Below are 16,761 nucleotides of genomic sequence, written 5' to 3' on the forward strand. Positions count from 1 at the left end.
GTACAGTACGGGGTTTGTTTGTTTTTTTTGCCTTGTTTAAAGCTTTTATGCCACATTTGTTAAGTTAAAAACAATGTTGGAGTTTGTTCGGCGATGACAAAACGCAGAAACGTAAGTGCAGCCTCTTTGAGTGCTCAAATGAGTCGCACTGAACCTCCGAAGGAGTGTTTGGACTTTGTGCACATAAATGGTCATGACATTTTATGGGAGTAGTGCAGTGAGTCATAAAAGGGCATTAAGTGTGTGTGTGTGTGTGTGTGTGTGTGTGTGTGTGTGTGTGTGTGTGTGTGTGTGTGTGTGTGTGTGAGTAAAGGGAAAGTTCTGCTCTGCTGCTGTTTACATGAAAGCCTGTTTACATACTGTAGCTTAATGTTTCTGTGATGATGGCTATTTCATCGTGCAGGACCATTTATGTGTACACCTTCATTTTTATATACTGTGTGTGTGTGTGTGTGTGTGTGTGTGTGTGTGTGTGTGTGTGTGTGTGTGCGTGTGTGTGTCCCAGCTGGATTGTGGGAAACATGATGAAAGAGAGAGGCATCAGGTTGTGTGTTGGCTCAGTTCTCACGGGTTTCATTCTCTGCTTTCTGCTTTATTTCTCTGCCGGAGATCTCTACAGTGATCCTGAAGTACTGTTGTAATAAAAATGAATGAGGGCTGAATTCCATTTAGCTGCTTCGGTTTCAGTCAGGAGAAGAGGGCACTTATCAGGCATGAATTGAAATTAAATTATACATATTATTACGATATAAAATGTATTTTTTTTTAATCTGAGTTTGACATTATACCCTACAAATTAATTAAATGCTCATTTGACTAATTGCAAAATGAATTAGCATATTGACAAGTAAAACTTTCTACATCAATTATATGCCACTTGCTTGATTCCCTCAATTTAACAGCCAGAAATATTTTTGTCATAATAACATCTGCTGAAACAATAAGTTGATTAATGTTGTTAGGTGATCCACGGAACATGAATCAGCAACAATTTTAATAATGTCATGCAAAATGCAGACTCTCCTTACTGCTTCCTATATGTGGACAATTGAATAATCTCTCTATTATGTTTAATATATATTTTAATATGTTCAACACATCACTTTATACTCATATTTTTTACACTGAACGAAGATTAATCATCAGATGGAAATAATTGTTTCCTGCAGCAGAACACTATCACTTGATTAAGTAACAGCTGGTTTTTACACCGTTCGGACGTCGCACACAGCAGCGATAGGTGGAGCACTTGAAGGCAACACTCTTTAAATTCCAATTAAGCAGCAGGGTGAAGTCATCAGGCATGTCCCAGCATGCACCGGCGGCAGAGTGGGGGGCGCAGTGGAGCGGAGGGGGTGTGTCTGTTTCCCAGGCTGTCACTGGACAGATCAGAGCACGTTGAGGAAAAAAAGGAAAATCCATCTTCTGCCTTCATTCTCCATTCATACAAACCCGCCTCTGACAGGGCCAGGGGGGCTATTTCAGGATCTCACCTGTTTTCCAAATCCTGCGGCGGTGAACACACCTTCAGCCTAGAGGGTAACTGCGCATGCGTGTGTGTGTTTGAAATAAAAGTTGATGGTCGGAGAGTGGCATCAATCCGCACAGCGGGTGGTTTCCAGTGTAGCTTTTTTAAAGGGACTAACAAAGGGATCTACTCCTCATCCACGCCCAGACTGTACAGTAAGTGTAAATCAGCGGAAGAAGGCGGCTTGACTTTCACAATAAAAGTTAAGATTTGCACAAAGAGCATCAAGGACCAGGAGCTGTTGCTTATGAGCAAGACTCTAAAAATAAAAATGAAGTTAGTTGTCTTTATATCAAGAAATTAATCTAATGAGGGTACAATACATGTTACCCCGAAGCAAATATGTCTGTTCAAGGCTTCTAATCAGGCATTCAAATACTCCAAGGGCCCCAAATTCCAGATTTACACCAGTATTCAGTTTAATTGAATATATATATACACCACTTAATCATTGTGTTACAACATTACAGGGGACTTTAAGTGGGTGATAAATATAAATAAAGCTTTTGTGGCAACATTAATTAGTCTTTAGTTCAGGTATAATATGATATGGAAACAATACATTGCATGAGAAATAGGATAACTGGGCCCCCATTTTTGTCCAGTATCCCCATAGCAGGTTATTCAGCCCACACACAGATTTTAATTATGTAATTATGTATTTGACGTTTGATTTGTATCGTTTTAGCTACCTGTAGTCAACTGGCATATGCAGTTAAATTTAAATGGCACAATCAATTTCATAAAATAAAATAAAAGGAAGACGCATACACTACATACATGTTGCTACATATTCTTTTGTGTTTACCGTCTGAGGTCAGTTGGTCAAGTTTGAGCACGTCGTCGAGTGAACGTTTTTATTTTGAAAGCTGCACCAGGAAGTGAGCAGCTAACTAACCGCTGGCTTGACACCTGTGTCTCACTCAGAGCGGCGCCGGTCAGTGCGGATGGTTGGGAGTCGAGAGGTGGAGAGAGCACAGCGGGACCGGAGAGCTTCTCGTGGGGGTAAACAGGGTTCCGCCTCCCGCCTGCTACCAGCTGGAGCTTCGGCCCCGACAGCAGCTTCTCTCCGGACAGAGACGGAGTTTTCTCTCTTAACCAGTGTGACTCTTTACTACACTTGGAGGGATTCGCTCCGGAGTCCCCGGTCTCCCCCCGCTGCGCCTGTTTGCACTGAGCTTACACCGGGGAGCCGTGCGCGTCTAGCGGACTAATCCGAGAGTGCGCTGCGGAGCCGTGTGGATGGACTGAGGTTATAAGGCGCCAGGGGAGCGGGTGCACGTCAAACCTGCTTTGCGGCATCGATAACACCTATTTTCGCCAGCAGCGGCAGCATGCAGCGAGAGGAATCCTTTCAGATGCTTCCCCACTCCAGACAGTGAGGGAAGGAAGCAGGAGGCACCTGGGATATATACATATATATGGGAGATTTGTTGGATTTTCATCACCCCGTCGTTGTCAACTTGTGTCCGGGATGGGGAAGGAGCACGAGCTGCTGGAAGCCGCCCGGACTGGGAACGTCGCCGTGGTGGAGAAATTGTTGAGTGGGAAGAAGGGGATCCTGGGGTCAAGCTCCGGCTCCATCCCTTTGCCCAATCTACTGAGGTAAGAAGCCGCTCTCATCACCGTTAAAGTGTCCGGGGAGTCCCGGGGGTGCTGCACGGGGAATCCTGGTATGGGGAGGGTTCCCATGCTGCAAAATTAGGCATCATTTATCTTTAGTAACAGCACACTATGGTCCCTGAGATAAAACCTGATATGAGGCGTTGTAGGAGTGCTGCTGACACAGGAGAGGAAAAGAAAGAAGAGGAAGTCCTCATAATGTGATGCAAAGTCAAGACAGTTATGTGAAGCCAAAAGCACTTTCAGGTGGATAGAATTGCTGCAGGCTCCGGGCTAAACACACATAAGGCAACGCACTGCATCTCTGACAGATTGTATTAAAGCTCCCCCCCCCATGTCCTGTCTGGGTGCTGGGATGGGTTTTTAGGAGCCACTGCTGGCTGAGCACAAAAGAACAGACAGTACCTTCAGCTTCTCCACTCTGACAGCTGTCAAAATGTAGATTTCTCGAAGACGAAGACGACAGAGGGCGATGCTCGGGTGATGGGTGCATCTGTAGACGGGTCTAGTGTGTGTTTACGCTTTGATTTTTCCTGTGGGACTTTATGTGCAGAGGGGTCACGAGAAGCGACATACCTTCCTGTCCTTACGTTAAACACCTCCACATGCATGTGCTTCTTTGTGCCAGAAAGACAAACGATAAACAAACAGGGATTTCCTGAAAAGGTGACGTGGATCAGATGCTTTCTGAGCCGTGCAGTCGCTTGCATCATCAATTCCCAAGAAAAGGGATGCAAAGTGAGGGAATGTTGTTGGTTGTGGTGGCAAAATGTTTGATTTCCTCACAGTTCACCCCATCACCTTGAACCCCTGACCCATGAGTCAGTGTTCCTATGAAAATACCCAGTTCCCCTTCCCATTATTTAGTTAGTGTCCAATGACGTGGCTGCACGCTGCTGTTCATAATAAACATCAGAGATCTTCCCAGGAGTTAGCCGGCTTCCTTTTCTGTCTGAACTCAAAGCACAAAAGGGCTTCAGTCTTTTGCGGCGAGAACAACTGCTGCGGTTATTATTGTCCACTCCTCCCGCCCCTGCAGCCTCGCCCTCTCTCTGCTGAGGCCGAGGCTGAGCCAGGTGATTAGGAGATCAAAGACGGGGGGCGTCCGGGGAGGAGTTTCGCCTCGGGGCCCCGGAGCCTGTCTCACGGCCGTGGGCTGAGGTGGCAGGGAGGATGCCAACCGGATGCTTCATAAACCGGGGTCTCCTGCAAAGATGAGAAATGAAGCTGGTTTCACTCAAAGATTGGATTTGAAGTTGGTTTCTGATCAGGATCTTCTCCCTTTTAGAGAAAAAGTGTTTTGCAAACTTGCAAAGAGGCCAGAAAAACACAGCACAGCAGCGATTACACAAATGCCTCTTTTACGTCATTACAGCAGCTGATGATCACTTCTGCAGCCTTTGTTATGCAAGTTCTCCAGCGCCTGCAACAAGTGGTCAAGAGCCTGCGGTTTATTGTTTGTGTGGGTCGCCGTCGCTCATGGCAGCTGCGGTTCACGTTGCGTTTTGCTTAGTCATGTCCGTGTGTTTCTGCTTCTTCTTTCTGCACAGAGTCTCTTCCCTGAGACGATAAATAGTTTAAGCGGGAAGGAATAATTGAAGTCACTTCACATTTTCACAACACATTTTTTAATTGTTCCCCCGTAATCTTTTATAAAAAGAGAAGTAGGCTTGCACACAAACAGCGTTCTTTTATTTTGTGCTAATAATAAAATGTTAGCATGCTGACACGCTAAGCTAAGGCGTTGTACGAGGTTCATTACCTGCGAAGCGTTAGCGTGTTAGCATTGTAACTTTGAGCGTGTTAGCATTTCTTATTAGCCCAAAACATCGCTGCAGACTTTTAGCCTCGTTTATTATAATTTATTGTCATTATCTGCAGGGTTTTTTTTAGCTTGAAGGTGCATTAGTAACCATGGCGACAGCAGTTGCACACAAATGACTGCTTTCAGGCACATCTCATTGTCTTTATCAGGGGATGGAGTTTGTTTAGTTGTCATGGAGATGGTTCCCAATCAAAAGAAAAAGTAAAAAAACAAAAAAATTACTCAAAACTTGATTTAAAAGTTGAAAGGTTTTCTGATTTGTTTGTCCTTCACACCATGAATTTGTGTTGATTAAAGGGACTTCAGGGGGAATACACTCGTTACTGTACGTATCTCCTCTCCCACATCCCAAAAATGCAAACACTGTCACGTCGTGTGTTTACTTAGCAAATTAGGATTTAATTGAATTCATTGAAGGACGGCGATTATTTACAGAAAGCCAAATTAATTTGAAGCTCGCTGAGGAGATGAAAGAATGTCACAGCAAGGGGACATGTTGGGAGAAATGCAGCTTTTAGATAAATTAACTGGATCAACTTTTTCTTTTTCTCTTGAGGAATCCAAAACATTAAAAGTAGATTGACGCGGAGGGAGAAGCTGAGGTCAGAGAGATGCATTATGGGTTACTTGGCTTTGATCGGCTCAAGGCATCGGCCCGTCAGGAGATGTCCGTAAAACATTGGGTGGGCCAAACGCACACATGTGAACATCTGTTTTGCGCGTGTTCATGTGCGTCCGGTTGTGGGACGCACCCCCATAATAGAGAGCTGTTTGTGCTGCAGCGGATGAGTGAGTAAGCAGAGGGGGTCACAGCGGAGGAGTGTGTGCAGCCTAATGTTATGGGAATGATCTCCGGGATTCGATGCATAGTTTCCCATCTTAAGGCCTCTGAGCCATTCATAGCATTCCTAAGTCATGAGGTCCGTCTATTTGCTGAAAGAATCACACTAAAACTGCCCATTGGGATATGAACACACACACACACTTTAGACACACACACATGCACAGGAAGTAGAGAAGACGATCCCCCGGCTGCAGTTTGGTGTTATGGTGCGCGGTACTAAATCAATACTGGATGATCTCATTGCTGTTTAATATCTCTGGTAGATGGCCTGGTAGATTTGCTGGAAAGACAGACCCCCCCCCAAATTGAACTGACATGGTCACCCACTCATCCAGCTATTAGTCAGGGGCCTGGGGATGATTTCACCCGGCAAATGGAGATGACGTACTGGGATGTATCCCAGAAAAACTCTCAAGAGAACAATCGTCATCCAAGAAAGAACCAGAGGTAGACATTTCCCCACAAACAGGAGCTTTCATAGACCAGAATGCATTGCAACTCAAACAGATGCTCTGCTTTGACTCATTTGTTATATTTGTTTGTGTCTTATTTACTGGTATTTCAATGCCGCTTCAGTTTTATGATGGATTTGGTATTTTACTAGAGATGCATCGATTCCAAGACCTCATCTCTGGTGCCCATCCAAAACCAGTGCTCTCTGTTCCCATCATCTGAAATCTGAACTTCGGTTTATAGAGACTCGCTGTGACTGAATGAATGTTACTCAAACGGTTTCATAATGACATTGAGGAAGAAGCTGTATCTGATATGGATCAGTGACATCTGGCCGATACCTGATGACTCAGGCCTTTACTGGCGCTGCTGCTTTATCTGTCTTTTTATTTCTTTTTACATTGAGTTGGACTCTGTTGGACCAAAGAAATGCTTAGTTGACTCATAGGATTTTGTCTCTTGATGGATTCGTTGATTGAGTCGACAGATCTGTAAGTTTCTCCAGAAACCATCAGGTCACACATCCTGTGTTTACCAGAATCGTGCCCCTAGGTTTCTTGGAAATTAGTCAGCATGACAAAGAATATGATCATCATCTCAAGAAATTGACCGATGAGTCGATTCAGAAGTGGCATTTACAAACTTCTTGCAACAAATTTGAGCATGTTCCCTGAGGTGCACCACCGCCTGCAACAAGTGGCCAAAAGCCTGTGGTTTATTGTTTGTGGGTCGCCACCGCTGTGGTTTACGTTGTGTTTACTGTCCTTTAGTTGTGTCCGTGAGTTTCTGTTCTTCTTTTCACGCACATCATTTCCTCTCTCAGATAATAAACTGTTTATATGGTAGGGAATGATTGAAGCCGCTTGTTGTTGGTTCCCCAATAATCCTTTGTAAAAAGAGAAGTAGGCTTGCCATATTATCAGCTGTCAGCATGAGGACTGAAGAATTCTGAAAGAAAGTCATAAACTATCTCCTCCAACGCCTTTTAAAAACCACATTTTTAACCATAGTAACACATTTGGAAAGGATTTAACACACTGTGGGATACTCTATAAGATCCATGTTCTGTATGCATCACATGCAACTTCTCAGCTGCTTTACTTCCAGACCAATATTGAAAGTGGAGATGGATGTATGATGACAGTCGGTCTAGGTGTGTTTGCCTCGCTCCTCCTTTGCAAACAAACAACCTTTTAAGTGGAGTGAAGTGACTCCCAGAGGAGACACACACCCAAACACACACTTGAGTATGGACTCTCCTCTTTAATTGGCATCCTCACGGGCTCTCTCTCCGACGGTTACTTCCTGATGTCTTCCCCTGCTCGCCTTTTGTAGCTCGCAGTGTGAGACTCTCTCAGTGATTGTGTGTGTTTAATGTGTGTGTGTGTGTGTGTGTGTGCGGTGAAGTGACAGGTTTCAGTGTCGTCCAATGAGGATGAACAGCGGACAAAAAAAAGAAACCCGCAGAACCCGGTTTAGTTTTCTCAAGTTGTTTCACGGCCGCAAGACTTCAGCTCCGGAAATCGGACGACCAAAAACCAAGTCTGGCAGGCTGCATCTCTGTGTGTGTGTGTGTGTGTGTGTGTGTGTGTGTGTGTGTTTTTGTGAGTCCAACTGTGTGACATAACCACCGTCCTTGCATAACCACAGTGTGTGTGTGTGTTTTTGCATGTGTGTGGGATATTATGGTGAGCACTGAGCAGTTAGTTATAAGTGCATAAAGTTGGTTTGTGTATATATATATATATATATATATATATATATATATATATACACTCTGATCATTTGCTGTCATGTGAGTATGACGCCTTGGTCCTTGTTAAGAATGACATGATGGACATTTTTCTACAATTTTCTGACATTTTATATACATAATAATTGATTGTTGATGAGGAAATGCTTGCTTGTTGCAGCTCTATTGTGATTGACTGCAATGCTTTTATGAAAACTCTCACTGAATGAACTCATAATGACAAAAAAAAGTTGGGAGAGGGTGTTATGTCTCCAAACATTCAGCATCCCGTTGTTTACAGTAAACAGCGTTCAGTAGTGAATCGTTTTTTTAAAACATTATAACACAGTTTATAAAGCCTGAATATTTTTTTGGATAGATGGAGGAGCCAATGAGTGAACCTTTTGCTTTAATTTGGGTTCAACAGTGGCGTCAGTGGATTGAGTTTGTCTGGAGCCACAGTGATCGAAAGGGGAGGAAGGTGTGAAAGTGTGTACGTGTGTGTGTGTGTGTGTGTGTGTGTGTGATCAAACTCAGAGGCTTCTTACATCTCCATTAGGGTCCGGGCCAAGCTCTGCTGCAGCATCCTGCCAAGAAGCGGAGACCTTCATAGTCGCCAAGACCAACACAAACTCTCCCTCTCTCTCTCTCTCTCTCTCTCCCTAAGCCTCTGCCTCTTTGTTCCTTCCTCAATCTAAATCTTTGTTGTTTTTTTTTGGTCTCACACTAAACCCTCTTCTTTTTTCTCTCTCTCTCCATCTGGTGCCCTGGATTCAATCTCTCTCTCTCTGTCTCTCTCTCTCTCTCTCTTGGTCTCTCCATCCCTCACTTCACTCCACAGTGTCTCTCTCCTCCCTCTACTCGTCTCCAGAGACGGATGATCCAGCCTCCCTGCTGTCGCTCTTTATCGTTCCCTCCTCCCTCTGCTCCTCACCGCCCTCTACCTTATCAAAAAGATAAATAAAAAAACCTCCCCCCTCCTCCCTCCTGTCTCTCCTTCCCTCACCCACTCTGCGTTACATCTGTTATCGCCACGTGGGAGCATCTTTTACCCATCATGCCACGTGTTGGTTGACGGTGGCAAATGGGGAATTCGGGGAATCCGCAGCTCCTCGGAGAACTGCTTCCCCCCCTCCAACCACAGCCTGAGATTTATTAGCGTTGGTCAGGTCCCGTCCTATCAGACGAGGAATATATTATCGGTGATGTCCCGGGAAAAGGGAGTTATGTAGTGGAGAATAAAAATGTCACGAAGCAACGACCTCCAGGTGGGGATTATTCAATGTAAAGAATCACAAATGTAGACAAAGGAAATATATTTATCTCTCTGGGAGCAGTTTTATAATGTTGAACAGTCACATTAGCGTAGTTTAGCTTCACCAGTTTCACTCCGATGGCTTCACCAATAACAGATTCATACTTTCTTACTTTGTAGCAATCATGACACCGTATCATAATTGTAGAACTGTCAGATTTATAAGTAATAATAATAACATGAGGAAAACTCAGTCACACACACACACACACACACACACACACACACACACACACACACACACACACAGTAATTAGCTAGCAACAAATAAATCTATACATTCGGTACATTAGCGTTCAGAGTTGAGCAGAGATCGATTAAAGAGGTGAATTATCATCCCAAAGATAATCAATAGGCTCATCTCACCATCTGACAAATGATCATCATCCAACGAATTGCTTATGTTTCCCACAGGACTTTCTATAACCTAAACATACTTCATTTGGCATTTAAAAGGTGGAAAACGTGGATTTAAATAGCGTTTGTTGTTTATTTGTCATCCTCCAACCTCGCCATATATAAGTCATAAGTCCATTTTCCTATTTGTAATCATACACCGAACAGCATAACACATACTTCACTGTAGACATGAATGTGAGGAGCTGAAAAGCACTGGACCGGATGCAGTTAATCTATAAGTATGAATGATATATTACATAAGTAAACACACTGCTATAAAGCACTTCAGTGTTCAAGGTTTGTTTATTTGTCCTGAGGGAGATTTGCTGCCTCATAAAAATACATATAATACATGGACAGACATAAGTGCATACAATACAGTGTGCAAACAAAAGACTTCTTGAACATTTGACTTCTTCATCAGCTCTTTTTGACTGAATGAACATTATCATAACGACACTTTAGAACAATTGCAGCTCACTGCCGAGTCGTGGCCTGTTGCATAAAAGACTAATTCTCACTGGTCATTTGCTAAATCCATTACCAGGAGAGCGTTGCTGGGAAATTTCGCGTTAATTTAATTCTCTTATGACTTTCCCCTTTGTTTGCCTCGACGTGAGTCGATCTGGCACACTTCCTGTTCTGGTCGTGTGGCGAACACGTTGACACTGAGTGGAGGAGACACCAAGGCGATGTGCCGCCAGAGGACGGAGAGAGAGGAGGTGTGACGTCCAGTCTGTCACACTAATCTACAAGTCTGTGACCCCACATAACACCACACACACACACACACACACACACACACATTCCTGCAGGCTCTCCGCTCTCTGATAGATGGCGGTAGTTAATGAAGCGCCGCTTTTGAAGTAGATAAGATGTGGAGAGAAGAGGGCTAGAAATGCTAATGTCATTATGCGGTGAGGGCAAGGGCTGCGCTGGAAGGCATCGGGGGGAAGTTGTGCATGTAAGTGAGTGTGTTTCATGGTGTTTGGGTTATGTGAGTGTTTGAGGTGCAATGCTGAGGTGCTTTTAAATGAAACGGACGAGACTGTGTTTTGTGCCCAAATCCAGTATCTTTAATTTCGGACCTTTTTCTCTCTCACAAACTCACTTTATACAGCATTTATACATCTCATTGAGTTCAACTTTTGACATCTGGAGAACCAATTAGGCTGATTAAGAATAAAAAAAACAGCAGCTTTTTTTAGACCCAGTTCTGGCACATGACAAGACAAAATGTTGTTGCATTCTGTTTAAATGGGAAAGAAAAGAAGCGACAATGTGCGACAATGTTTTAGTCGGTTCATTCGGGGTTTTCTTGAAAGTGACTTATTCTCATCCCGCTCCCTTTTTTAATAGTGTTGACACTTTCACCACTTCTGGTCTGGGGTTGTTTGTCTGTGGTTTGTTGAAATCCTCCAGGGGGAGAATCGAGGCAGTTAAAGCAGCAGATTCATGACTTTTGACGTGAGAGGTGTAGCACGAACACCGCCCCCCTTCCCCACAGCTGGCGCAGTGTCTCCTCTGAACCAGCCCGCCTGCATAGAAACATCAAAAGAGGCATAACCGTGCAACGCACATACACATCAGCAGGCGGGAAAGAGACATGTGAGACGAGACGGCGGAGTGAGACGAGACTGCGGAGTGAGACCGACGCTGTGAAGGGGGAGAGATTTTTTCAAACACTGCAGTTTAATACATTCATTGACAAAAAAGCTGCAGAAATGCTCTCATCTTCACAAATATGCAGCCTCTATCTCTTTGTCTCACACACACACACACACACACACACACACACACACACACACACACACACACACACACACACACACACACACACACACACAGCTAATAACCTCAGATAAGTGTGTATTTGAACCCCCCCGTCACAAAGAGACTCCGTATGAATATTAAAATTCAGACTGCGTAAGTGTTATCCTGACATATGGCTGCTTTCAGGTGTAATTTGTCACCAGGTGTGTGGATAACAATGGTCTTTACCTGAATGAGTGACACAGCGGAGGTTTATAGTGTGTGTGTGTGTGTGTGTGTGTGTGAGATACCCAGCCAGGCCTCTTTAATTCCCTCCGTGATTGATTCCCCACTCGTCGTCTCCTCGTCGCTGACGCGGAGGGAGCGCGTGCGGAGCAACCAGGAAGTAAATTACCTCGAGCCGACAGCCTCTTTACGGGATGCACATTTCCCAGCAGGCCTCGCCGATACCAACAGATTGCCTCTTGACGTCATTTTCCGTCACGGTCCCCGTCTCACGGGAGTCTGTGATAATAATATGTGCTACATATTTTTAGCATCACAAGCTGCATTCAGACATAAACAGTCCATGTCTCAATGTTGTCGTTGGGTTATTAGGCGTCGTGATCGGTGGCTGCTTTGTTGACATCATAAAAGCAAGTTGTGTTTTTAAAGAAAGCTGGACATTCTCAAGTATACGTCGGCTGTTTGAGATGAACACGTGCTCCTGCAACGCGGCTTCACTTTCATCCATTCCAGGTAGAGAAGTTTGTCCAAGAGGTTGACCTGCAAATTCAAAAAGTTATATTAGTTTCTGGATGGGAAAAACTTTTAAGGCTCAATATCTGTGACTTAAACCCCACGACTGCAGATGGAGCCTCTCGTCCCGTACGATTCAAACTCCATCACCAGCGCACTCCATCTTCCTGATAATGAGCCACAATAACTGGACGCTTTCCATGACTCTGTCTTGCCTTAACCCCCCCCTCCTCCTCCCCTCCTCCTCCGGTCAACGTGCTCTACGTGATGAATGACTCTTTTTTTCCCCCAAAAAGTTATCAAATATTCATCTGCCCCCAAACTCCTGAATGAAAAATTGAGAACATATCAGTCACCGAGCGCTCATTTTACTTTCCCCCTACTCCCGAATTCAGAATTCACTTATCCCCGACAAGCAGCGAGTTTCAGAAAGCAGCTGGGTATGAATTATCCTGCCGATTGTTTTATGCATGACGGTTAAGTGCGAGACTCTTTTGACTGATGGAAGGCAAATCAGGATCCAAAAACTACTTTTCTTAGTCATGATCGGACTCGCCTGTGGTGCATTATTTGGACCTTTGCTAAGATTGGAAACAGAAGGGAGGGAGGAGGAGGGGGGTCTTTTATCCCCCTTTGGACATTTTGTTCCAGCTACAATTTAAATAAATTGTATTCCAGAGAGGGAGTGATGGTCTCCGTCATCCTGAAAACAAAAGGACAAAAAAAGGAAAGCCAAGGCATAAAGCATGTTTGGAAAAATACTTTTAAAGGGTGTGTTGGTGGAGGAGGGATGATGGAGAGGGCTGAAGGTGTTGTGTGTCTGTGGCTTCAGGCTGCATATGATGCACATTCACACACCTGGCAACCCCGAGGGACAGATCTGCAAATTAAAAATCTAACCCCCACACAACCTTTCCCTCTTTTTTGTACTTTTCTCACTCTCACCCCTCCCTCCTTCACATCTGAGAAAAGTTCCTCATCTATTATGTAGAGCTAAAAAAATGAATAAAAGACATAATACAAGGTCATGAAGTGAGGAAAACGCAAATGGAACAAGATATGCTTTTTACTTTCATTTTTCTTAACATAATTCAACCATTTAGTCCATCTTTTTCATACATATTTTAGATTGTTAGACCACTCTGTCTTCTAAAAAAATACGTCCATTTGCATAAAAAAAAAGTTTTTTCTTCTAGAAAATACAATTAACAATCTGCAGACTGTTCACACATTGTGAATTTGGTGTTCCCGTCATATCTTCTGGCAGTTTAGGCATGGTTTTTAAATTTTTTTTTTATGGTAATGTTGAAAGCACTTCTTTAAAGGTAACATTTTACACATTTGAAGGGAAAATTCACCATTTTTACGTCGCCCCGGCTGTGTTTACCCGTACCAAGATGTGATAATAGGCCGCCCACATTCCTCTCACAATACTGATGGTCAGTTAGATGGTCGTGGTGTGGAATAGTAAATCCTTCCTCACCCTCAGGTGTGCTTAATAACCTTAAATGTGGAGTTATGGCTTATCAGCTGAAAGAAAATCCATATGTATCTGTATTCTCAGCCGATACTTCCCTCTTGTCTTTTGACCGTGGCGAGCACAAAACAAGCGTTAATACAAAGATTCCTCACAAGCACTTTCTTCCCCTCCGTCTGACTGACTCACCCTCAATCTAACAGGGAGACACTGGAGCTTTGCTGACTAAGCACTCCTGAATCTCCAACTAGTGAATACAGCAGAGCCCCTCTTTGCGGGATTTAACCTACGCACGAACCCTTTGTGTGTGTGATCATGTGTGTCTGCGCCGACCCGTCTTTCCTGGTGTCCTCCGGTGTCTCTCCTCGTCTGTCTCTTCTTCCTGCCGCTCTGCTCGCTTGTATTACTTTATTGTTGGCCCGTGCATTCTTCTACCTCGCCTCTTTGTCTGGATTTGGCAGCGTTTTTCTTGCGTCTGTCTGCTGCCTGTCTGTCTTTCTTGCTGGCATCTCCACACAGCCAACATTATTTTTTACAGCTATTCCCCCATGTCTCCTTCACCCCCTCTCCTTTTTTTTTTTTAGTTTTTTTAAGTGGATGAGTAAATGAATCTCTCTTTGTCTTGCACTGTAGTGTAACCCGCTAATCAGGCCATTCACTGATTACACGCTTCACGCCAATCATGCGTGCGTGTCTGACTGCGTGTGTGTGCGGTGCCTTTGTGGCGGCGTGCATGTTTGTGCGTCGGAAATAACAGCGTGGGGCGTTCGATGCCACTGAGCCTCCTCCATGGTGGTGTCGGCTCGTTGTCTGGGGAGACCTTCAGGTGCAAACATCCAAAATGCGACACGCTGAATCTGGAAAATGATGTATTTACAGCGAGATGCGGCCTAGCTTTGTTACCTATGGCTGTGTCTGGGAATGTGTGTGTAGAGAGAAAGAGGGGTAGAGGAGAGAGATACTAGAATGAGGAGGAGGATGAGGAAGAGGGAGGATGCGAGAGGGGTGGAGGGGCATAGAGGGGAAAACCAATTATCGTCCTGATAACAGGCAGGCTATGGATTTTCTAGCAGGCCTCTTCTGCAGCTCTTACATGCTGCTGCTGTCTCTCTGTCTATTTCTGTCTCCTTCATTTGAATTCCAATTCAAAGGAGCTTTATTGACATGATAGGAAATCCCAAACTGTACAGGTTCTATAAAATGCTGTGTTGTTTTGTTGTGTGTGTGTGAGGTCTGCCTGTTGAAATGTGTCAGAAAACAGAGGCTGACATTTTGTCGATATGTTTCCTGTGTGTGTGTGTGTGTGTGTGTGTGTGTGTGTGTGTGTGTGAGAGAGAGAGAGAGTCACTGTGACAGGCAGGCGGCCCCGTTCTCAGATCTGCATTGTCATGTTGCCCTGCTGCATTTAGGGGTTTCTTTTGTGTCCTTGACATCACAGTTTACAGCATTTCTCCTCACGTGTCAAATATCAATCAGAATTGTTGCAGCCTGTTGTGTTAAACCCCAAAAATGACCTTCAGGAGCAACTGAAGTATTTGAAATGATCTCAACTCATTTCCAGTATTCTCACTGTTTGGTCTGGTGGACTTTACATCGTCACATATATAGATGTTTGCTGGTATTCCAATGCTCTGGAAGTTAAATAAAGCTCAGAGAACGAGCGTGGTTGCTCATAGTAACGCCAGATGTTAAAAACACCAACAAGCCTTCAATGAATTAAATACAATGCATCTGTGTTTATAACAAGCAACTACGGACGCACGTTGGGTGGAAAGTCGGAAAGTTAAGAGAAGTTGAATCTGCTGTTGCAACGTTACGATGCTGCTCGTTCAGTCACACGGCTCACGTTTAGAATGTTTATTGTAGCAGCAAAACATAGTTTGAGTTTGGCTTCTAGGCTCCGGCATCATCCCTCCCCATATGTGATTACATAGAGATGATGGGAAGTGATGATGACTAAATATCTTAACCCCCCCGGAGCCTACCGGTGGATGCTGGGGAGGTGGAGGGTTAGCAGCAATACTGACGTGGCAGCGTTGGCACTGACAGCCGAAAGGGGGAGATGGGAAGTGTCGTAGCTTAAATAGACCGCCAAATAGTGAGGATGTGAAGGAAGAATATCATTGGAGTATGAGGTATGTCACATGACGGAGCAGCTCCAGTTGTCCGCCTGAACTAGCTCGCAGGCTTCGCTCCATTTGTTTGAACTCAATAATTCAAGCTGGCTAACGTCTGGATGGGACAAAAGGTCACTTCTGTCAACACGCTCTTCTAGAAATCAGCTATAAAATAGTCTATAGTTGTCAATCAAGTCTATTTATGAAAGTAATTATTATTTTGGATTGGCATAAATGTGAGCGTCACCTCATTTTTACAGATGTGAGTTTGTTTCACATTAATCTAGCGTGACACACTAGATTAATGTGCATCTCGACAGTCACACAACATCTGGAGTTAGTAGGAGGGCTGTCGCTTCCACATGCAAAGCTCAAGTCAACACGGAAGAGACAAACAAATAAAGGCATCAGAGAAGAAGAGACAAGATGTCGGCCAAACTGAACTCTGGTTTTAAATAAATGTGGACAAAGATGCAAGTTTATTTAAGATAGACTTAGATCAATAAAGTTTAAGGATGCACATTGTTTTATCTCAGAGATTTCTACAACGTTCATGATAAATAGTCATGAGTCATTGTAGGGATTGTAAACTTGGCCTTCATATATTTTATGTCGGCATAATTGACAACTTTTTGTCATTTGGTTGAACCAGCCATGAAGGTAAAATGTGATTTATTAAAAGTAAAGTAAAGTATTTACTGCAGATATTTGTTTTAAAATGTATGAAGTAAAGTAAAAAGTTGTCAAAGTATTCATATTTGTTACTTCCTCACAAACTAGTCATCATAATGCCATTCAAGTAAAAGTCATGATCTAAATAACATGAACTTTCCAATCTTTCTCATCTGAGTAAAGTAGTAGCTGTTCAGCAAACATACCTTAAGAACAACAGTGCTATGATCAGAGTGCTATAGGTAAGGTTTTTTTTTTTTTTTTT

General features: G+C 43.8%; 1 protein-coding gene across 5 annotated transcripts in view; it reads left to right on the forward strand.

Moving 5' to 3' along the window:
• Positions 1 to 2,498: 2,498 nt before the first annotated feature.
• Positions 2,499 to 16,761, forward strand: part of anks1b (ankyrin repeat and sterile alpha motif domain containing 1B) — a 163,511-nt gene continuing 149,248 nt past the window's right edge. The window contains exon 1 of one of the 5 annotated variants that reach the window (XM_084038697.1): positions 2,499 to 3,133. In XM_084038697.1, the coding sequence (XP_083894823.1) occupies positions 3,003 to 3,133 (131 nt within the window). In that variant the 5' untranslated portion in view covers positions 2,499 to 3,002. The remainder of the gene's footprint in view (positions 3,134 to 16,761) is intronic. The other 4 variants (XM_084038695.1, XM_084038693.1, XM_084038696.1 and 1 more) reach the window with 4 other exon arrangements.

The sequence above is a fragment of the Eutrigla gurnardus genome (assembly GCF_963514095.1).
Source record: "Eutrigla gurnardus genome assembly, chromosome: 21".
Classification (NCBI taxonomy): Eukaryota; Metazoa; Chordata; class Actinopteri; order Perciformes; family Triglidae; genus Eutrigla; species Eutrigla gurnardus.